At 35.9% G+C, this 24,429-nt stretch overlaps 1 protein-coding gene across 1 annotated transcript in view; it reads left to right on the forward strand.

Annotated features, from left to right (window-relative positions):
• The first annotated feature begins 400 nt into the window (after window positions 1-400).
• The window catches only part of LOC125911403 (sodium channel protein type 3 subunit alpha), a 93,995-nt gene continuing 69,966 nt past the window's right edge, over window positions 401-24,429 (forward strand). Inside the window, exons 1-4 of the mRNA XM_049615263.1 lie at window positions 401-620; window positions 11,641-11,954; window positions 17,471-17,589; window positions 20,433-20,522. Coding sequence (XP_049471220.1) covers window positions 11,691-11,954; window positions 17,471-17,589; window positions 20,433-20,522 — 473 coding nt within the window. The 5' untranslated portion in view covers window positions 401-620; window positions 11,641-11,690. The remainder of the gene's footprint in view (window positions 621-11,640; window positions 11,955-17,470; window positions 17,590-20,432; window positions 20,523-24,429) is intronic.

The raw sequence follows: 24,429 nt of genomic DNA on the forward strand, positions 1-24,429 counted from the left end.
TTATTGGTCTTGTCTTAACCAGTCAAATGGGGTTTTAGGTGGAGAGGAAAAGGAGCTAAAAAGGAACTAGAATGATGACCCATAACACCAATGTAGATCACACGTTCCATTGGTCTACTTCTTTGGTCTTTCTGGTATTTGAAGAAAAGAAACAAAGAGGAAGAAAAGAGGGAGAGGAGGGAAGGAAGTAGAAGGTGAAGAACAGAAAGATGCTCTGGAGCTCTGGCATGCCTTCAGAAAGAGTAATTAAATCAAGGCTGCCAAAGAAAGAAGGGCCCCACCCCCACCCCAGGATCCTGGCAGTGGTTCCCAGCCCCATCGTTCCTTGAGCACACCAGGGCACCCAGACCCAGACCCACACCACCCATTTCACTCCAAATACCAAAGATGCTGGACTAACTTCACCTGTTTCCCTTTCTACACAGATTATGGAGCAAGAAAGCTGACACCAAGCCACATCAGTGTTCATCAGGGATGAGATATCTGTCAAGGATTTGTGGCAGAGTCACTTACAGGAATAAAAACACAGAATTTCTTCTAGGGATAGTATAAGAACAAATGAGATAATTTCCAGAAGTGGCCTGAAGCTTTTCCAGAGAAAGGTGCTGTAACTATCTAAGGTACCTAAACTACCAGTGGCATAAATTTGTGTTTGTGGAAGGTAAACGAAAATCTCTATTAGCTAACAAGGGCAGCTGCATGAGGGGGGGAAAAAAAAGAAGAAGGCAAAAGAGTGATTATCTCCTTCCTTGCTAATATGTGTCTCCAAAGAGGCAAACACTTAGAGATGTGGCAGAGATGACCTCAGGGAGTGAAATGATGCCAAAGGCTATTGATGTAAGAAAGAGAGACTAACCCAGCTTTTTAGTTATTTTTCTTTTAAAAGAAACATCCATCCTGTGTGTTTAGTAAATTACCCAGGATTGTATTTACTTGAATTTTACTATATTTATTTGGTGATCGTATCCATAGCTTAACTGTTTGCATGGGGTAAAGGACATCCAAATAAATATATGGTTAGTATTTGGTTGAAAGCTGGCTTCTGAACTGGCCAAGTTTTTGAACCGACCAAGGAATATTTACTTGTTTGGCGTATCTGCTGCAACTAGCTAGAAAAACTGTCTAAAACCGTCTTAGTCAAGAAGGATGTTTATTGAATATAACAGGCAGTGCAGAGGTTGTTTGGGTCCAAGAGCTGAGCGATCCATCAAGAGCCCAGGGGGAGATCTGTCTCTGTGATCTGCCACCCTCAGTGTTCCAGCTTTGCCCTCAGAATGACATCCCTTCTGGTTTTAAGTTGACTGAAGTAGTGCCACGTATCATACCCGATACAATAAGGTCCAGGGGACAGAGAATTCTGTCTCTTCCTTGGTCTCCTTCTTAGGAGTGAACAAACCTTTTATAGACACTCCTTTGGCAGGCTTCCCCTCACCTATTCCTGAGGCCTATTCCTGAACCATTGATTGGCAAGGGGCTTAGAGACGGTGTGTGGAGTGGAATGGATGCTAGGGAGTTGAACACACAATTTTCTCCAGTTTGCAAACATACAGTACAAAAATTCAGGAGCTAATAAAGCCAACAATTTGTCTATTACAATGTTATTAATTGTTATTAGTTAGCAGTTGTCTCTCTGTGCTTATAGCTGTCTGATAAAGACAAAGTCACTGGGAACATCAACTCCTAGAAACTATTCCAGGATAAAAATTGTTCTGATGACAGAGACGAGCTCACACTTTCATACTCAGCTATTTTTTTTCAGAGGTATGCCATTGAGTCCAGGTAAAGAAAGACAGAAATAGATCCTCTTATTAAAACAGTTAGCAAATCAATAAATAGCATTTATGTGTGGACAATCATGAGTTTAGCTAACAGGAAGGGAACAGTGGTAGAAAACATCTAAATTTCATCTATATTTGGCCATATAATAGTGATATCCTTGCTGTAGAGTTACTTTCTCAGTAGGTTTAATTCAGACAAGAGTACTGCATCATTCCTTGACACCACAATGAGAGCAAGAGGTAATGATATATAAGAAGCTAGCCTAGGCCTTTAATTTATCTTCAAATAACTCTAAGGTGCTTAAAATATGTCAGTATGTATCCATTAGATGTGAGTTTTATGCTTGTTATTAATTCATTCCTGTTTATCTTCTACATTAAAAACAAAGGTGAGGACTATATTGCTCTATTTCTTAGATTGCACCACTCCATTCCTAACATGGGGCTATATACGTAGTAACCTCCCAGTAAGGTAGCAGACTTATCCTAATTCAATTTCAGAACATGTGAACTAAAAATCCCATTTTGGGGCCCAGGCTATTTCCTGAACTATATTGATTCAAAACCTGTCTTCTTGACTCACCACTTTTACAGCTTGGGCAGATTATCCAACCTACTTGCACCTAGGTTTTTTGATCTCTAAAATGGGAATAACAAGGTTAAATAAAATTAAACGATTAAACCTCATAAGATTAAGTGAGTTAACGTATATAAATTATATGACAGAGTACCTGAGACATAGTAACAGTTTAACAGAGTTTTGTCTATTATCGTTTAATTCTCAAAGCCACCTAGTTAGGTAAGCATACCAACCAGATGTTATTTCAAAGATCTTCTGAAATACAGAAAATAACATTTAATTCTGCCTTGGAGAATGCCCAGTGGTTATTATTATAATGTGCCAAATGCTCTGTATATGCCTTTAAAAAATCATTATTTTCTTTGTCACATACATGGCCTGAAAATACAGTAAATACCAGATAATTACTATCCCAAAGTGAAAAGCCCTTTAGAAAATGTTAATAACTTTATTCAAAGGAAGGGTAGTCAGCTCCATTTTGTCTTTTAGATTATGCCCTTCTATAATAGTTTCTCACTGATAACAAGAAAACACAGCATCTTTTCCTCAGCAGTGGACACAATCTTTCCCCAACAATTTGCTGTCTCATCATCAAGGACATAAAAATACACTGTGGATTTTTTCCCCTGTAATCTTTCAAGTTGTATGATACAGCTTTCCATCCTTGAAGATGGCAAATTTACAGCCTCTGACATAATTTTGTCTCCATGGGAACAGACCAGAACTAATTGATTTTGGTCTGTAACATAATCATAAAAATCCCTACAAAGGGAAAGAGAAACTATTGATATTAACAGGTTATAGACCAGTGCAATTTTCCAACTGCTATTCTGGAAATTAGTCAAGGTAAGAACTCCCAGGCTATATGAGTAATGGAGAAAAAATACTTTCGTCTTTGCCTCAGTAATGCCACAGCATATCCCAACTGTTTGCTATGCCCTTTTCCTCAGATTCTGATTCATTAACAAATAGTAGCTTTGTATTCATATTTTTTGGTTTCACAGAGTTTCAGAAGCTTATGTTAGTATCACAGCATACACATATGTGAGCCTGGAAAACTGAATCGAACTACATAAATGTATTTTTATGCAGTTATTTACATATAGCTTAGATCTTTAAAATCAAATCACACAATAGTAAGATTCAAGATAAAAATGTCAACTGTAATAGGAAAAGTCAGTCAAGAATAGAATGTGTGGAAAATGTTTTGCCTCAGAACAACAATTTGTGTTGTCAGTAGACGTTTCAGTGAAGGTTACTTAGCTTCTCTGTGCCTGTTGTTCATTCATTTTAAATGAATTATTTGACTAATTGTCAAATCCAATATACGCCTTTTAATTAGCATCTTCAAAATTCCTCCTTTGGCATCTATGTAACTGTTCTGACTTCACTGTCTAATTTTCCTTTCCTTAAAAACTGGTAGTCACAAGAGTCCTACCTTTGATCTTCTGATTTTTTCTAGACAGTGTAATGCATATTCTTATCTTCAGTTTCAACCAGTGATTCCTTAATCAACATTTTCTCAGCCCAGACGGCTTTCCTGATTCTCAGACCCATATTTTAATTACATACCCAGCTGTCTAACAGGCATCTCAACCTAAATACATCCCAAACAGAATTTATTATCATGCCCTACAAACCCTTTCCGCTTTTCTGTTGGGTTAATGACAACTTGTGGTTTAAACCAATCTGGGATTGAGCTTAACCTCATAACGCTTCTTCAATCCTCATATCAAAACATCATAGGGGCGCCTGGGTGGCGCAGTCGGTTAAGCATCCGACTTCAGCCAGGTCACGATCTCGCGGTCCGTGAGTTCGAGCCCCGCGTCAGGCTCTGGGCTGATGGCTCGGAGCCTGGAGCCTGTTTCCGATTCTGTGTCTCCCTCTCTCTCTGCCCCTCCCCCGTTCATGCTCTGTCTCTCTCTGTCCCAAAAATAAATAAAAAACGTTGAAAAAAAAAATTAAAAAAAAAAAACATCATAAAATCTCATTGATTTTCTCTCTCCTAATTTTGCATTAAATACAGTCCTCTGGCCATGGTTTGTTTTCTCTCTAACTTTTTGATGGTCTACTATCTTCCAAGCATGGTGTTCACCCTCTAGGGGCTTTTTCTTATTTAATGTCACATTAACTCTATGAAATATGTGCTATTATTGCTATCATTATCTTTATTATGCATTCAGGGAAACTGAAGATTATAAAGGATAAAACAAATTGCCCAAGGTCAAACTGCTAGAAAGTCGCAGAGCCAGGGCTTGAATACAGTTCTGACTGTAGGCCCTTAAATAGTACAGCTGTAGTCATATTCTCTTGCCCTCTTCTTTAGATTCCTGGTGCCCAACTGTTTCCTTCTAGGGCAGTTCTCAAAGGGTGGTTTGCAGACAACTGGGGGTTCCCCAGTCCCTTTCAGGGGGGCAGTGAGGTCCAACTATTTTCCGAACAGTAATACCAAGATGACCTTTGCCTTTTTCACTGATAGCGCAAAAGTCATGGAGTGAAAGTGCTAATGTCTTAGCAGGGAGCAAAGCAGCAGCATCAAACTGTAGGACAAGTTTTGACATTTTCACTCCCACACACTTTCAGTAAGCAAAAAGTACCAGTTCACATAAGAACAACTTTGATGAAGCAGGAAATATTATTAATTTTATTAAATCTTGACCTAAGGGACATGTGTTTTTAGTATTCTGTATGATGAAACTGGAAAAAATACATAGAGCATTTCCGCTGCATATTGAACTGCCATGGTTGTCTCAAGGAAAAGCATTTGTGTGACTGTGTGAATCAGAAGCTGAATAAACCATTTTTTCTTTTTTTCGTGGAACACCATTTTCACTTGAAAGAAGAAGTGACAAACTATGGTTATTCAGACTCGGATATTTAGCAGATATTTTCTAAAAAATGAACAAAGGAAAAGGCTGTCACTTCAGGAAAAGCAAATGACAGCATTTGTTGTCAGTGTTAAAACTGGAGCTTTCAAGTGGAAATTGGAATTGTGGAAAACTTTTACCTGCCACTACGAACTAGACAACCTCCCAATACATTATGACTTTTCTCATGAGATCAATGGTGACATTAACGAACGTGACTTTTGAACGTTATTTAATGAAATTTGCCAAATTTTGGGAAATCTGCCTATCAGTGTGCCAATATTTTCCAAATGATCCATACATGCTACAGAATCCATCCAAGAGGCAAGATCAGTAAATAATTCCTGATACAGTTGCAGATTTCACATTGAAACTAATTCAAGCAATTATTATTTGTAGAGTTTTGGTGTGGATCAAAGAATATTCAAAACAGCCTGAAAAAAACAATTAAAAAACTCGTTTTTCCAGCTACATATATATTTATTATGAGGATTTTCTTCATCTACTTCAATCAAAACAACATATCTCAGCAGACTGAACCTAGAAGCAGATAGGAGAATCTGGTTGTATTCCAGACAGTAAAGAGATTTGCCCAAATTTAAAATAAATTCCTGGGGCACCTTGGTGGCTCAGTCGGTTAAGTGTCCGACTTCAGCTCAGGTCATGATCTCATGGTTCGTGGGTTCGAGCCCCATGTCGGACTCTGTGCTGACAGCTCAGAGCCTGGAGCCTGCTTCAGATTCTGTATCTCCTTCTTTCTCTGAATCTCTCTCTCTCTCTCTCTCAAAAATAAAAATTGACATTAAAAAATTTTTTTAATAAAATAAAAAAATAAATTCCTTTTTCTCACACCATTTTTTTTTCATCTGGGATAGCATAGTTATTTTTTATTAAAAATGTGTTTTGTATGTAAACACACAAGGGCTTGTCATTATTAAGTTAATAAAAGTTTTTAAATCTTAATTTTTAATATGATAAATATGAATAGATAAGCCCCCCATAAACAAAAGCTCTTTGATATCATCAGTAATTTTTTTTAATGTTTATTTATTTTTCAGAGAGAAAGAGACAGAATGCTAGTGGGGGAGGGGCAGGGAGAGAGGGAGACACAGAATCCGAAATAGGCTCCAGACTCCGAGCTATCAGCATAGAGCCCAACGCGGGGCTCAAACTCATCAACCCCAAGATCATGACCTGAGCTGACGTCAGATGCTCAGCCGACTGAGCCACCCAGGTGCCCCGATATCATCAATAATTTTAGGAGTCTAAAAGGGAGCGCCTGCATGGCTCAGTTGGTTAAGCCTCTGACTCTTGATTTTGGCTCAGGTTATTATCTCTTGGTTTGTGAGTCTGAGCCCCTCATCGGGCCATAAACTTGACAGTGTGGAGCCTCCTTGGGATTCTCTCTCTCTTTCTCTCTCTCTCCCTCTCTCTCTCTTTCTCTCTTTCTTTTCCTCCCCACTTGTGCTCTGTCTCTCTCTCAAAATAAATAAATAAACCTAAAAAAAAAAAAAGGATCCTGAAATCAAAATGTTTGAAAACCATTGTTCTAGGATCACCCCCACCTGTCTGTCCTTTATCCTGCCACTATCTTTCTAATCTTCAAATCAATCCCATCACTCCCCATCCATGGTTTACCTCAGCATGCTGTACAAGACCTTTTGTGATTTATATCCTGCCAGCGTTTCAGCCTTGCTCTAACCACTTTCTTTTGAGCAGGTTGGTCTCTATGAACTTCTTAGTTCTTAGTAATGAACTTCTTCTTAGTAATGAACTTCTTAGTTCTTCCAAAGCTCTCCCTGCTTTTTCTTATTTCTGGGCCCATTCACATACTATCTCTACTGATTTGTCTTCCTACCAACTTTCCTCCAACTACCACCACCATGCCAGTTGGTCAAATCACAATTAGTCTATAAAACTTTCTCAGGAAAACTTCTCTGAACCATAAGCCTCCTCACCCTTGCCTGGGCAGAATAAATTGCTCCCATTTATGGAGCTCAGACAATAACCAGTCATATATGTACAATGGTATTATAATTATTTGTGTAAACATCTCTCACACTGGACTGTCAGCTTTTTTTTATGTTTATTTATTTTTGAGACAGAGAAACAGAGAATGAGTGGGGGAAGGGCAGAGAGAGAGGGAGACACAGAATCTGAAGCAGGCTCCAGGCTCTGAGCTGTCAGCACAGAGCCCAATGCAGGGCTCGAACTCACCAAGGCGAGATCATGATCTGACCTGAAGTCAGATGCTCAACCGACTGAGCCACCCAGGCTCCCCTGGACTGTCAGCTTCTTAAGAGTAAGGACCATGGGTGCCTAGTCCAAACATAGTGTTGACACATAGTAGTCTCTCAATAAATATTTCTTGCATAAATGATCCTAATCCTTCCAGGCTATAAACTCTGTGGTCCATCCCTAGAATAGGATTTTGGAAACTACAGTATTTTTATTGATTAACAGAGATGCATTTGGTTTACTCACACACATTCACACACACACTTTGGTTTTTAGTCAAAGAGATCATCTCCTCAGGTCTTTTTTTTTTTTTTTTTAATCTTTTTTGTCCTTGCAAGGACAGTTCTAGAGAAAATTTGGCATATTAAATTTGATATATTTTAATAAATTATAATGCACATATATTCATTAATAATATATATCCCACACCAAGGCATCAGTAGGAATTAATTTTTAAAAGTCTGCTCTAATGGAAATGTAAAATTATGTAAGAGGTCTATATAATTGGCTCACAAAGAACAAGAGGGAAGAGGAAAAAAACTTAAAATCAAACTGCTTTAGAACTATGAGAGGTTTCTAAACAGCAAAGCTGCAGGAGAAGCCATGAGAAGGAATCTCCCCTCGCTATGATTTTTAATGTCTCAACCTATCCAAATATTGGGCAAACCCTACTCAAGGAAAAGCCTTGAGTCTGGAACTGATCTATGTTCTCAGGATTTAGAAACAATAGTGTGGCAGTTTCAAAGAGACTTTGTTACTTTCTTTTGGCCAAGACTCACATTCGTTGTGCTAGTCCTTGCAAACAGGAAGGTAAAGAATAATTTGTTTAAATATGTGTTTACGATTTTGTGATGGTACCCTGTTCCACGTCATCTCAGAGAAATCAAAGTAATCTGTACAGATTATTGAAATATTTCTACATTAGATATTTTTTAAAAATTTTAATGTTTACTTATTTTTGAGACAGAGAGAGACAGAGCATGAACGGGGGAAGGTCAAAGAGAGAGGGAGGCACAGAATCTGAAACAGGCTCCAGGCTCCGAGCTGTCAGCAAAGAGTCCGACGCGGGCTCGAACTCACGGACAGTCAGATCGTGACCTGAGCTGAAGTCAGAAGCTCAACCGACTGAGCCACCCAGGCGCCCCTCCACATTAGATATTTGTAACCTAATTTCATTTTAAAACCTAGGAACCAGGAAATTTCAATTAAATGAGTATAAGTGGTTATTTCTTTGTGGCAAAGTGTTGCCACATATATGGTAAAGTGTTTCAATGACAGTGAGGTTAAGGGAAGTTAAATGTCATAAACAAATTGTTAGGCTCAGTACAGACCCAGAACTCAGGATTCTAACTGCTGCATGCTTTTCATTCCATTGTTAATAAAGAAACGAAAATTAGTTTAACTAAACTCTCAAATACAATAGTAAACTTTCTTCTTCCCTAAGAAAGCAGCCATGCTTCATAGAAATGTCTTAAGATATCTTTGTCATGCTGTTTCATTTTCATTTAGCACTTGGTAAACATCTTATCCATTTAGTTCATGAAAGGTGATGAGAGATAGATGGATTACACATCTCTGGGTATTTAAGGCTTGCAGTTAATGCACAAACTCCTTCCACATTCAAAAGTATTAAGGTGATTATTCTATAACAGCTTAGCACTGGATTGGCCATGTGTAGGTCAAAATGAACATAAAATGGCAAAAAAACTTTAATTCTACTTTGTGCCATGTGTCGTGAAGTTAGAAGGCACAAAATAAACAGGTGATTAATTTTTGACTAAAATAGAATAACTATTCTCAAAATTTCTAATTCATATGCTACTCGACGGCAAAAAAACAAAACAAAAAAGCCCAGTCCCACCACAAACCAGAAATTCTTTTTCAGAACTAGTAAGGAAAATGGCACAGCTTTTGACATCTGATATTTTTTTTAACTTACTTAGAATATACCTTCATAGTAGCAGAAAATATAACAATGTCATATTATAAATACTAGTTAAATGAAAGGACACAGCTATTGGGGTGCCTGAGTGTCCGACTTCGGCTCAGGCCATCATCTCACGGTCTGTGGGTTCAAGCCTTGCATTGTGCTCTGTGCTAATAGCTCAGAGCCTGGAGCCTCCTTCGGATTCTGTGTCTCCCTCTCTCTTTCTCTCTCAAAAATAAATAAAGATTAAAAAAAAAGAAAAGAAAAAGCTATTAAAAATACTTAACTCATTAGAACAGACCAGGGCACTAGGAATTCAGATATAAACCCCCAAAAAACCATATGTAATAATCTATAGTCATTTTTAATCTATATCATTTTTCTTATGTTACTATAAGATCTGGAGTTTCTTATTGTCTGTAAGCTCAGTATATACATGCCACAAACAGCTAAGAATTAGAAGGCCATTTAGGGATAAATGACTATGGAGACTAGAGTAAATGCAGGGGCAGAAATGGGGTAGGTGGTTGGGCTAGAAAAAATGTCAGACGACTCTGATGATTACCCCAATGCCATGGTTGTAGATTGTTTTACAAGATGACTGATGTGCTCATTGAAGTTTGTTTATTGTTTCTATTTTCTAGGTTTTTTAAATGCGATTTTTGACATGATGCAAAATAAAATAGCTATTAACTTATGTTTCACAATATATGTAGCTGATTTCTAGTATTTTTGACCGTTCTGTCACACTTGTAGCAGAATTTTTTTTAACCTTCCCTGGAAAATTGATCAGGGTCACTCCACATGTCTGCTTTCTTCTCCTTTCTAATCCTAGCCAGTTGCATGGCATGTGAATATGGCCCTGTACTTTCTGGTCCACTCTTGGAGCTCTGTGGTCAGTTGTGGTTCCACCAAATCAGGACCTCACTTATGGGAAATGCCTGGAAGTGTGAGGATGCTTGAAACCACAACAGAGGACACAGCTACAAGGAATGAAAGATAATTATATTATGATGGTTGACACCAACACAGCGCTAATTCCAGAACAGTCTAGACACTTAATGTAAATTAATTCATTTACTCGTTACCATAATCTGGGAGGTCATTTCTCATAGCTTCCCCATTTTATAAGTGGAGACTGAAGAACTGAGGGCTTACATTTTGCAAAGTCATGTGGCTCATAAATGGCAGAGCCAGGGTTAAGAACAGAGAGAGTCTAGCTCCATAGTCCATGCTTCCAAGTACTACATCAAGTGGAAGATTCAGAAAGAATATGAAAAGTGTCTTGGAATAATTGAATAACAGCAGACTAGAAAATGAAATATATTCCGCCTTGCCTCAGAAGATGCTTCAGAAGGATCCAAGGTGAAAGTTGAGAGAGAAGTTTTGATTTCTCTGTCGCTGCTGATGGTCAAACTTTGGAGAACCCATGGTCAATGATAATGATGCTGATAACCAGAACAGTGGTTGGATTAGGCAAAACTTCTTTTCCTATCCTGAGATTTTATAAGTCAGGCATATACTACTGTGTTTCTTTGTTTGGAATCAGTATGATGTGATAAAAGGAGCAGGGAAAGAAATGATGGGTCCTTAAGTAGTTTTACTGACAAGCATCAATGACATTATTCTCTTCACCAAATGTATACTATATTTTGGCTCAAAAGTCTCTGACCCGACTTTGACAGACCTATATACTTGGCTTATTGAAAATTAGATTGGATAATGATGCTTCCAGGTTAAAATTTGTAGTGCAGCACTAAAAGCACTATTTTTTTTTAAATTTTTTTTTAACGTTTATTTATTTTTGAGACAGAGCATGAACAGGGGAGGGACAGAGAGAGAGGGAGACACAGAATCTGAAACAGGCTCCAGGCTCTGAGTGGTCAGCACAGAGCCCGACGCGGGGCTCGAACTCACGGACCGCGAGATCGTGACCTGAGCCGAAGTCGGCCACTTAACCGGCTGAGCCACCCAGGCGCCCCTAAAAGCACTATTAATGTTTATACTTTTAAAAAGTTACTAGAAGAATCCTCAAAGGGACACTGTAAAATGTTCATGCTGAAACAACATGCAGAAAAGAGCAACATGCGTATTGAAGAAGAAAAGAGCTTTTCACCAAAAATAATGTTCATTTATTAATATACTAGCAAAAAAGTTACTAGAAGAAACATTAAATGACATCTTGGTTGATTTTCTCAATCCGTCTCATTCACTGGCTTTCCTCTCATGCATTTTTTTTTTTTTTTGCAGGCAATTCTTATGCAAGAAGCTAAACGTCATTAAATGTGCAGGATGAAAAGATGGCACAGGCACTGCTGGTACCCCCGGGGCCTGAAAGCTTCCGCCTTTTTACTAGAGAATCTCTTGCTGCTATCGAAAAACGTGCTGCAGAAGAGAAAGCCCAAAAGCCCAAGAGAGAACAAGACAATGATGACGAGAACAAACCAAAGCCAAACAGTGACTTGGAAGCTGGAAAGAACCTTCCGTTTATTTATGGAGACATCCCTCCAGAGATGGTGTCAGAGCCTCTGGAGGACCTGGACCCGTACTATATCAGTAAGAAGGTGAGTGTTGATGTTATTGATTTTAAAGTTAAGTGATATTTTCAAAGTTAAGTCTTCAATTAAACACTTAACTTTAATATACTTTTTCCTGGCTCATACACATACTGCATCAGAAGTTTTCTACCTTTAGAGATTTTATACTTTTTATTTCCACTTACTTTTAGGCACAGTATAAGCAGAAATATTTACAAGAAATGAAGTCAAGATTTGGCTACAGTGAAGAGATATGAGAGGCGAACAATTTCTACAATTTCACAGTAACTGAGATAGTCAGAATTAAAACTGATGCCAACAAAGCAAAATATCTGTTATTACTGACATACTTAAGCACATGGTAGAGAACAGAAGAACAGCCATGCCAAAGAAGAGTTGTGGGCATACATACTTCTTATTTTTTAGTTTTTAATTAGCTTGAGGTTTCCTCACAATAGATTTGTACTCTAGAGGGTATTTAAAATTTTTTTTTACAGTTATTTATTTTTGAGTGACAGAGAGAGACAGAGCACATGTGGGGGGGGGGAGTGGCAGAGAGAGAATGAGGCACAGAATCTGAAGCAGGCTCCAGGCTCTGAGCTGTCAGAGCAGAGCCCGATGTGGGGCTTGAACTCACAAATGGTGAGACCATGACCTGAGCTGAAGCTGGACGCTTAACCGACTGAGCCACACAAGCACCCCCAGAGGGTAATATTTTTATTTAGCATCCTCCTATAGGAAGAGAATACATTGACAAGCACAGTCATAATTACTTATTGTTAAAACATCAGTCCGTGAAAAGAATGTCAAAAACAGAAGACAAAAACAAAATACTCAAGTTTTCTCTATCTACATATGATTTAAATCAAGTTATGACTGCCTTCCTAAAGCTATAATAACCACAAAATTCTGTCAGAATTAAATAGTTTTTGAAGATAACCAGCTTTGCAGAGTTTATAGTAAATATTTTTTAATAGATTATAGATTCTGCATGATGTAATTGGGTATTTTGGCATTTTATAACCACAATTTATATTTCACATTCATAAGAATAAAAACAGGTATGTGTAGAAAATAAAGATAAATAGATATCACCATGAATTGATGGTTTGTGGATTTAAAAAGGTTTTAAACACCTTTATTAATTAGAGCCAGTCCTTTTAAAAGGAATGGCTAAGGAAATTGCATTCTCTAAGCAGTACACAATTTAAACAGAGAAGATCAGTGATGTTAAAGAGCCTGGCAGTTAACCATCCAATCGTGGAGCTAGCCCTATTGCTCTAAAGAAGGGTTTCTCAAACTTGCATGTTTATACACATTATCTGAGGATCCTGTTAAGATATAGATTCTGACTCCACAGGTCTGAGAGGAGTCTAGAGATCTACATCTCTAATAAGTCCTCGAGTGAGATTCTTGCTGCTAATGCATGGGCCACACTTTGAGTAGCAAGTTTTAAAATGTTTTCTATAAATCATCAAACAAATTTAAATAGCTAAGCATGGCCCTTCTTTTTCCTTTGAAATTAGTCTCATGAAAGGTGGCATTCAATATAGATTCATATATTTTTAAAAGTAATTTATTCCAGAACTTTACTACAGAAGCACTAAAGAAAAATTTGAAATTTAGTTACTGTATTATTACACAATGATAAGTGAGGCATCCCCCAAGAAACTAAACTATAATAAAATTGTCCTTAAAATTACTGATTCAAAGTATATATTTTAAAAGATATCTTCAAGAGACAGGGGAATGCTTACTCTGACATGGTTAAAAGTATTTGCTACTTAAAGAAAGGAAGTGTTCTTAAGGAAGGAAATTGGTAAGATTAAAGGATGGGGAAAATAACAGAGACAAACACTGGCATTTTTCAAGGGAGACAGATCTGAAAGCATTTTCCTCCTGAAATCAAGTCCATTTCATTGCAGAGGGGCTACACGAGGCTACTGAACAGAGGAGGCATTAAACATTCTGCATTTGATTAAGTTGACTTAAGTTGACTCAGCAAAGAACCTTCTTACTAGAATTTGTCTTCCCATAGATCTGCTTGAAAGGAAAGAGTATGCTGGTTATGCCATTACAATTATTTCAGTCCACGTGACAGAAATAAATCTTGTTGTAAATAAATAGATTTGCATTCTGATTTTGTATGTCATGCTCTTAAGCTTGGTTAATGTGAGTCTGCTGCCAAGAAACAGAATTGTTCTCTGTGTGCTAACAAAGTCAGTTCTTACTGCCTCCCTGTCTGAGAACCAGATTTGGACCTTGATTTATTCATGGTGGCCATGACCCATCTCAGGAGACATCTATTTACTCTTTACTGTGGGTGCACTGCTTTTCTTTATGAAGTATCTAGAAAAATGAAGACTTAGGTGATGCTATTGAAAAAGATGGTAGTTCATGATTGTTAGGATAAACGAAGCTAATGTAAAAAGCTAATGGAGAAGTTCTGGAATTTAAGAATATGGTATGAAGTTTATGTTAATTATATGAATAATGCAGGTGAAAGGCATTTTAAAATCGTAAAGCATTATGTAACAGTTTGTTGCCATTAATTAATGATATATTTTGCATGCCTAATTTAATCAGATAATCAGATGAGCCACATCACAATGCATTTTAATGGTATTTAAGTTGGCCAGGTAATAACTTAAGAATAGTGACAGTGATAATAATGATAGCTAATAATGTGCTCAGACGAAATAGGTGTGGATTTCAGGCACTGTTTGGGTGTTTAGATGGCAGAATTCATTTATTATTCAAGAACCAACAAGGCAGGTACCATTGGCCTCATTTTACACATGGGTTAAGTGTTAGTGTTAAGCGTTACACATGGGTTAACCCCAGAGAGGTTACGTAACTTTGCCCAAGTTATACTCCATAAGAGGTCGATTCTGGGATTGAACCAGCAGTCAGAGCTCTTAAGTACTAAGCAAAGCTATATATGGTATTTATTGATAAAATGAAAGATAATGTTAAAAACTGCTTGTATAACTTTTTGAATTCTCTGATTGAAGTGGTCCTACTTAGAGATGGAAAGCTTACTCTTGCCTCAAGTAGTAAAAATTTTAGTGAACCTATATGATGTATATTTATCTCTGAAAAAGCAAGTAGCATTCCAGAGTGAACAATAACCGGTTTGACGCACTTTCAGCTATTACCTTCATCATCTTAGTGGCAATATGCAGTAATTGTCTTTTAGCCACATCATTATTTATCATTACTTGCAGACCAGATTCTGGAGTTGACACTATCTACTCCTCTTCCAATTATCTGTCACTCAAATAATTTTCAGTTTAGCTACATCTCTCAATAACATCAGAGCCCCAAATTTCAAACGTCTTCCTTGTAATTATTTCACTATATAGGATAGTAGTATTTTATTCTTCATTTCTCAGAACTCAGGTTTTATACCAGGTGTTGTTCCCCCAGAAATAAACTGAAATTGTGTCCTTAAGGCCTGCTGTGTTCCAGAACCTGTAAATTCACTGAAGATGCCCTTGGCATGTCATTTTTAATCCCGTTACTACCACAGAGGCTAATCTTTCAGGGGAGCAGAGGATTCCATGTTTAAAGGGACAGTTCATTCCTGTCACTCTGTTTTTGGAGATTTTCAAAATAAATTCCCCTCCTAATGTTACAAGTGTTAACTGTTTTTTCATGGCAATTGTTTCACAAAAGCATAAGTAAATGCACTTTAAATTATGGTGAACTCTACATGTTATTGAATGTCTAAATAGATCTAGATTGTTTGAAATGTAAATAACCTAATCCTGTAAAATCAAGAAAATCCTTTAATGCATTTGTGCTTGAAGGGCAGTTTTCTCAATGTCCACTGTCCTGTGTGGATGATCTCAATGCTAGAAAGAAGTTTCCTTGTCCTTCTTATACAATTGTTCAAATTTATAGATTGCAGTTCATGGAAAATGGTTGGTTAGGTAATGCTTGACTCCATGGTCTTGAATACAAAAGGGCAATGTACACAGAAATTGTTTTCTTTGCCTTTAATACTCACAATATAAATATTTCTCTCTACCTATTCAAACACTACCGTGTTGTCAGTGAACATGATTGTATGGGATACAGCTCTTAAAGAGTAAAAACATATTATTAAGCAAATGGATATATAGATGTCTTAAAGGTAAATGACATCTTAAAGGTAAGCCTGCATTTAATTAAAACAAGTATTTATGTACAAACCACACTATTAAATACTGTGGAAAAAAATGGAGAAAAAGTAGATTACAGGCTTTTTATGCTCAATAGTTTATAACAACTTCTAACCTAGTCCTCAGTGGAATGAACCCTACATGTAAACTGCTACTTGACTATAATTACAAGCAACATGCCAATGTGTGCAAATTAATACACTAAGACTTACTGGTAAAGGGAAACAATTAGGGAGCCATCAGAAGGCAGTGATTTATCTGGAAAGACATGATGAAGGAGGTGACTTTGATAGCTGAGGACATTTTCTGAGGGTAGGGCTTTTCAACCCTGGCTGCATATTAGAATTGCCTGAGGAAACTTAAAAAAATCCCATGTCTATGCCCATCCTTTAGAAATTCTGATTCATTTGGTTTTGAGTAGAACTCAAATATTGGCAATTTTAAAATCACCTACGGAGATTCTAATATGCAGACAGGACTAAGAACCTTTGAAATAATAGTGGATGGGACCTCACTGACAGGCTTGTTACGGACCCCAAATGGGGGGAGTTTGTATTAGATGACCTCACAGGTACCTCCTTCCTCTAGGATTTTATGACACTCATTTCCAGAATCAGAAGGAGAAGCTGACAGGCTGTGAGCGGGATTGACAAGTGGACTGATTTGGTTGGAGCAGAGATGCCTTGGTGGTAAAAAGTAAATGATCTTAGAGAGATGTGGTAGGTAATCACCGGGTAGCATAGCTTAAATGCTAAGTTGATGATTATAGGTTTCAAGTCATAGGATTTTAGCTATGGAATGCCCTTTGAAATGATGTCTTTAAGCCTAATTCTCTATGCAGCTGTCCCTTCTCAGTATTACCAGCAGATCTATAGAATCAGCAAAACCAGGTTATTCAGCCTGTTTAAACATCTTAAAATAGGACAACTACCACAGGGAAAATACAAAGGCTTCATAAGCTTTAGAGTTGAAAGACTTGAAATAATTAAAATAAAAGATTATTTTAGTAGCAATATGTACAGAATAATCTGAAAAGTTACCAAAGCTGGAGACAGATGGTAAGCTTTAAATAAAGTTGGAATCTGTAAAGTTACAACTTGATAAAAAAAAAAAAAATTCTGTGTAGGATCATTAGTTTGTATCAGAAAGTTGAAACCTTAGAGACAAATTAGGTAGTAGTAAATCATATGTTTACTTGTAGCTATATATTAATTTAAGGGAGAAACATATAATGTGTTTATAGTTATGATATACCAACTTGTTTAAACAAACAGGTTTGAACAAACAAATCAGGTAAAAAGTTCTTCATGTGTGTAAACTCTCCAAATAAACCACATGTCTAATCTAGTGACTTTTTTTTCATATTTTCTTTTTCAGACTTTTATAGTATTGAATAAAGGGAAGGCAATTTTCCGATTCAGTGCCACCTCTGCCTTGTATATTTTAACTCCGCTAAACCCTGTTAGGAAAATTGCTATTAAGATTTTGGTACATTCATATCCTTTTCATGTGACTGAATGCCTATGGTTGATTTTAAAGAAAATGTCATTCATATGTATATGAATATATTTTATATATTTATATTTTATATATATTCCTTTATATGTTATATATATATAATTATTTTGAGATTAATGGTGACATTGTTATTTAACCTGTTCTCATTGATTTTCTGCTATTTATAAAAACATTAGCATAGAATTACTACTACGATTCTAGAAGTAAAAAAATGAATGATGATAATAAATGTGTAAATGAAATGCACTGTGTAGAAGGAATAACAGCAAAGCTACTTCACACTTTTATTAACCTCAATTAGACCATACATAACCACTGCTAAAGAAACATGATCTGTATTACCAATGTTCAAACTTTTATGCCCTAACTGGTTCTATATCTTCAGCACCTGGGTCTGTCCATCCTCCTTCACTAAATATTTGTTAAACTACTATGTGCCTATATATCTGATAGTATATATTTAAATATCACTGAATTTAGGACTACTTACAATGATAGTCAAAAAGTACACAAAAAAGGACAGAATAGCTGTGGACTTCAAAAGTATTCTCAAATAGGTAATGATAAAATAGGTATTCAGAGTCTGTGTTCAAGAATGGGCATTGATTTTTATTTAAATTCCAGTTAGTTAACATACAGTGTAATTTTAGTATCAGGTGTACAATTTAGTGATTCAATGCTTCCATATAACACCTGGTGCTCATCACAAGTGCACGCCTTAATCCCCATCACCTGTTTAACCCATTCCCCTACCCACCTCCTCTCTGGTAACCAATAGTTTTTCTCTGTAGGTTAAGAGTCTGTTTCTTGGTTTGTCTCTTTTAGCCCCATGATAGTTTTGTTTCTTAAATTCCACACATGACTGGAATTATATGGTATTTGTCTTTCTCTGGCTGACTTATTTCACTTAGCATAATATTCTCTAGTTCCATCCACATCATTGCAAATAGCAAGATTTCATTCTTTTTTATGGCTGAGAAATATTCCATTATGTGTGTGTATATGTATATGTACATGTACATGTGTATGTCTATGTATATATACACACCACACTTCTATATCCATTCATCAGTTGATGAACATTTGGGCTCTTTCCACAATTTGGCCATTGTAGATAATGCTGCTATAAACATTGGGGTGTATGTATCCCTTCCCATTATATTTTTTGTGTCCTTTGGGTAAATACCTAGGAACGCAATTGCTGGATTGTAGGGTAGTTCTACTCTTACTCTAGGAGAGTTCTTTTGCAGAAACTCCATACTGTTTTCCAGAGTGGCTGTACCACTTTGCATTCTTACCAACAGTGTAAGAGGGTTCCCCTTTCTCCACATCCTTGCCAACACCTGTGGTTTCTTGTATTGTTAATTTTAGCCATTCTGACGGGTGTGAGGTGATATCTCGTTGGAGTTTTGATTTGTATTTCCCTGATGATGAGTGATGTTGAGAGTCTTTTCATGTGTCTGTTAGCCATCTGGATATCTTTTTTGGAAAAAAATGTCTATTCTTGTCTTCTGCCCATTTTTTAAATTGGATTATTTGTTTTTTGAGTGTTGAGTTTGATAATTTCATTATAGATGTTGGATACTAACCCTTTATCCAATGTGTCATTTGCAAATATAATCTATTCCATAGGTTGCCTTTTAGTTTTGTTGATTATTTCCTTCACTATGCAGAAGTATTTCATTTTGATCAAGTACCAATAGTTTAGTTTTGCTTTTGTTTGCCTTGCCTCAGGAGGCATATCTTGTAAGACACTGCTCCAGCGGATGTCAAAGAGATCACTGCCTATGTTTTCCTCTAGGATTTTAATGGTTTCCTATCTCACATTTAGCTCTCTAATCAAGAATGGGCATTTTATATAGACAGATTCAAAATGGCCTTCTAAAAACTAAAAGAGAGACAAAAGACTGATTAACCTAGAGACAGGACAGACAGGACTGATAATTTTTTGAGGTTCATTTGAATTATTTTCATTCTATGGATTCATATTAGAAAGTATTTATATTTTTAAATAAAAGATTTACCCCCAAATAATCATAATTTTCCTTAGAGTGAAGTCTGATTGAGATCTTAAGAGAAATTAATTACAGCTAATTCTCAGGAAGTTTTCAAAATACTATATCTGTTTTGGTATGGTGTGGACTAGATACAGGAAGATAACTACATGACCTATGAAGTCCCCCCACAGGTCTAGAGTGAAATCAAAAATTAGAAAACAATATTAACTTAACAGCAAAAAATGATCTATTCCTTTATTCTTATGTTATAAACACTAAAAGAATGAGACTAATAAGATGATTAAGAGTACCTAATTACAGTAGAATGCTCAATCAGTGTCATTGTTGAATATACTGGGCTATACATTCCTAGGGTTTTTATATTGTACCCATTAATGTTTTGTCAGTTAGTGGTGACTTTAAATTATATCTGAAGTACAATCTGAAGTACAACTTCAGATATAATCAAAGTCAGACTTCTTATACTTTTTTACTGTGAACTTAGTAAAGAACAGTCATTTCCCCTTGCAGTTCTATTTCACATAATTGCTTGGGATGTAAAATTCCCATTGCTTCAAATACATATCTCTATTAAATTCGGTTTTGTGAGAAAAATGAAAAGGAGTAGACTCAGGATGTATGACAGGCTTTACAATTTCTACTTATTTTATTTTAATACTTTATTACTATGATTTTTGCCATTGCTTTAAAACAAATAAGTAAGACTAATTTCACAGGTAACTGTTGATGATTTTTTTTGGTATTTGATCATTTGTAAATGGCCGTGATAATATACTAGCATTTATTCCTTAACTATAATCTACATTATTCAGCATGCTTATCATGTGCACTATTTTGACCAACTGTGTATTTATGACCTTGAGTAACCCTCCAGACTGGACGAAGAATGTAGAGTAAGTAGGAATGACTTCTTGGAATGAGAAATGCACAATCAAATTCTCTCACAGTCTCCTTATGATTATGGTCTGACTTAAGTTTCCCACTTTTTGGAGTCAGGCTAAAAGCTTCTAAGAAAAAGTTATTTCCATAACATGAAAGAAGAAAAGGGAAGTTCTTTAGGGGAGTTTTTCTTCTATAAGGTAAGTATTTTTTCCCAACAAATTCATGACAGTACCTGTTTAAGAAAGGTTATAAATAGTACACATTAGCTGGACTAAACCAGTCATCGAGCTGTACAATTAGCTGTACTAAACCAGTCATTTAGCATAAAAGTATAGTTATGTATTTTAGATAAAAAACAATGACCATCTGAGTAATATGAATAAAATTATTGTATTCTAGTGTATTACTATTATTGCTATATTTTTGTAAAACAAATTTAGGTGTTTAGCATTATATATTATATTAGGTATCATGGTTATATATCATTATATTTAGGAAAGTAGCTTAGATGTTTAGTTACAGTCAGATATGTAGTTTATTTAGACACAGCATGTGTGCTAAAACACCATAGATGTCTTCCATAAAAGAAACAAAATGTCTCTACAAAATCAGAGCTCAAAAAAAATAATAGGGCTTAAGGGGAAAACATGATTAAGAGCAGATCATTCAAACTTATGAGATTTTGTGATTAGAACACTAATAAAAGCAGTAACAATCCCAATAAAAAAAATACTGGCCTAGTTAAACGTCTGTAGATGTTTGTACCCAAAGTCATAGCCAACAACTCCTTTGCAGTCTCAGACCCCAGGCCTTGTCCTTTTTCTTTTAAGATGAAGACCCTGGGGACATTTCTATCATGTCTTCAAATTAAACATTTGATTCATTATTTTAATACAAAGGGAAAGGTGTAAGCACAATAGTTTTGGGGCATGTTAAACTAGCCTCTGCTTGCACTGAAGAAGGCTCTTAGGTCAATTTTCTGCATTAGTATTAATGTCTTCTTTTAATGCTAAGTATGTTCTATTTAAGTATGACGAAAAAGATGCCACTAATTGATTCAAAACATCAATATGGGGAAAATTTTGCATTAACTAACACAATTTTTGCATCATAATAACAACATTATTCCCTAAGTTATCAGTCACATATGAGATTATTCATGACAAAGAAACACATTAATTAGTGAAACAGAAGGTGTTTAGGGTATGTAGGCTATTTATGTATGGTATAATACTATGATCAGGTTTAGCGAAAAGAAGTTTTTAGTATGTTCTTTTTGTTGTCATATTTTTAAAAATAATACCCAATAGGAGATAAATTATTATGACAAACATTGCCACTTCTATTTCTGCCTTTGTAGGCTTCTTTGAGGATTTAATGCACTATTCTAAGCCATCATTTGTCAGTGATCTAACACATTAAAGACTTTTTTTTCTCCTTGGTAGTAGCTTGGAAATGCTCCCTAGAAATCATTTTAGGAAAGAATCCAGTTCTTATGTTGAGCAAGCAATTTAACAGAATTTTTAGTTATCATTTATCATCTGTGGGTTAACAAATGGACATACCTATATAAAACTATTCTGTATGTACTTTTCCTAGCAGAAATTACTGAAGCATTTAAACCTGTGTAAATCTCATTTATCTGTAAAACATTATTAAAAGATAGGCAAAGAGGACACTTGAATATTATTACTTGACTATGCAGGTCTCTCGTTTTATTTTATTTATTGATTTATTTATTTAATTTTTTTAACGTTTATTTATTTTTGGGAGACCGAGAGACAGAGTGAGGGAGGAGCAGAGACAGAGGGAGACACAGCATCTGAAGCAGGCTCCAGGCTCTGAGCCGGTCAGCACAGAGCCCGACACGAGGCTCAAACCCACAAAGTGTGGGATCATGACCTGGGCCGAAGTCAGACGCTTAACTGACCGAGCCACCCAGGTGCCCCAGGTCTCTCGTTTTAAAGTAATTTTTTAGAGGTGACTATATCCATTATGAAAATAGTCTTACCCCCACAAAGTTTTTGACTTCATCAGTCAGTGAGAAAACTTTGCACAAGTTTCCTGATCATTTATCCTTACTCACTTGACAGTAAAGAGGCAGGAAAACAAGCAAAATCAGTGGTTACAGCCAACAAAACAAAGCTAACAGAGTCCAAAGCAAAAAGAAGATAACTCAGTTCTGACATGAAAACAGGACATTGGTAGCATAAACAGTCCCTGTACAAAGAGGTGACACACACAGAATAGGCTGAGAACCATATTGTATAGTGAGGTCATGTTACAAAAGGGAGGCAGGTCTATAGACGTCATAATTATGGGAGAAAACCTCGGTGACATGGACAGAATCAACAGCATGATTAGAGTCTAGTAGGGGCAGAGCCAAGAAAGATCAAGGTACCCTTGATTCTCACTTCCCTGTTCAATCTAGTTTGCTAATAGGTACTTCTGAACACCTGTTCTGTGCAAAGCTCTATCTCAGATGTTAAGCTCTGGGACTCTCTTCCTTGAATAGCTATCAACACTCACTATATACTCCAAATGTCACAAATTTTCTTACTTTTCTAAAAAACAGGGATAGGAGTAGGGACTTTCATCTTACCCCTAGTAAATCTGCAGAAAACTTAGAATTGCCTAAGCATAAACCATAGGACATTAACCATTAATGTGATAAATAAAGCACACATTGAGCTGTCTCTCTGATGGCTTTTTACAAGGCAGCTATCTTCGAACAGAAATGTCATGGTGGTTATGTGTAATGTGCAAAGATCCAAACTAAAACACAAGTAAATATAAGCGTGGCGTTGTAAAGTATACCTTTTCCTAATAAGGTCAGCTACTTCATAAGTAAATATAGCAATTACACTTATTCCTCAAAAACTAAGCTGAATTATTTTAAAAGGGAGGAGGAATATTCTTAGGAAAACCTGATATGAAGATCTCTGCATACATTTTTCTCTTATTTCTTTGTTCCCTTATCTGAGAGAAATTTCTGCAGAAAACAATGCAAAAATAACTCCCCTAACTTTATTCACATATACAATACTAGTAGGCAGGCAAATATAATTGTTTTTAATATAAGTAAGTCAAATCTTTGTGACTTGGGTGAATTAATCTGAAGGGGTAATCGTAAATCGTACTTTTTTAAAAGAACACAATATTGAAAAACAAGTATTCTTTCTCAACTATTTTTGGAAGAAACAGAAATAACTTAATATTGTCAACACTCAAAGGAGAGAGAGCTAAAAATGCACTGTATCAAACAGTAAATGGAAAATCTTTCACCATTTTGGAGGCTGAAATTTGAATTTAAGCATATTTAAATGATGTGTCCCAATTGTATAGAAATAGTAGCTGATGCAAGGTTAGAATCAGAAATTTTGTTTATCTGTGAATTTTGGTAATTGTGTAAATGCACATACATAAAATACTAATAAATTGAAAATTTTCTTATATATATATATATATACACACACACATATATACATACATACATATATATATATATATATACACATACACATATATATACATAGAGAGAGAGACAGTTTTACAAGCCTATGCCTGACTCTTAAAAAGGGGAAACATATTTTCTAGATTAGACATGTGATATATTCCTAAAAATAATTCTATTCATTAATAAATTTGAATGAAATATTTTATTATAAATAAACAAATCCAAGAAATTTTACCTCTAGAGCTGTATTGTCTAATGAGGGAAACGCTAGCCACATGTGAAACCTGAAATTTGTCTACTCTTAATTGTTAGAATAATAGTGTTTCAGATATATTGGTTGAAATAAAATATAATATGAAAATTAAATTCACTTGTTTTTTCTTACTTTTTTATTTGGCTACTAAAAATTTCCAAACAACATATGTAGCTTATATGATATTTTAGTCAAACAGCATTGCTCT

The sequence above is a fragment of the Panthera uncia genome, assembly GCF_023721935.1.
Source record: "Panthera uncia isolate 11264 chromosome C1 unlocalized genomic scaffold, Puncia_PCG_1.0 HiC_scaffold_3, whole genome shotgun sequence".
NCBI classification, from domain to species: Eukaryota; Metazoa; Chordata; class Mammalia; order Carnivora; family Felidae; genus Panthera; species Panthera uncia.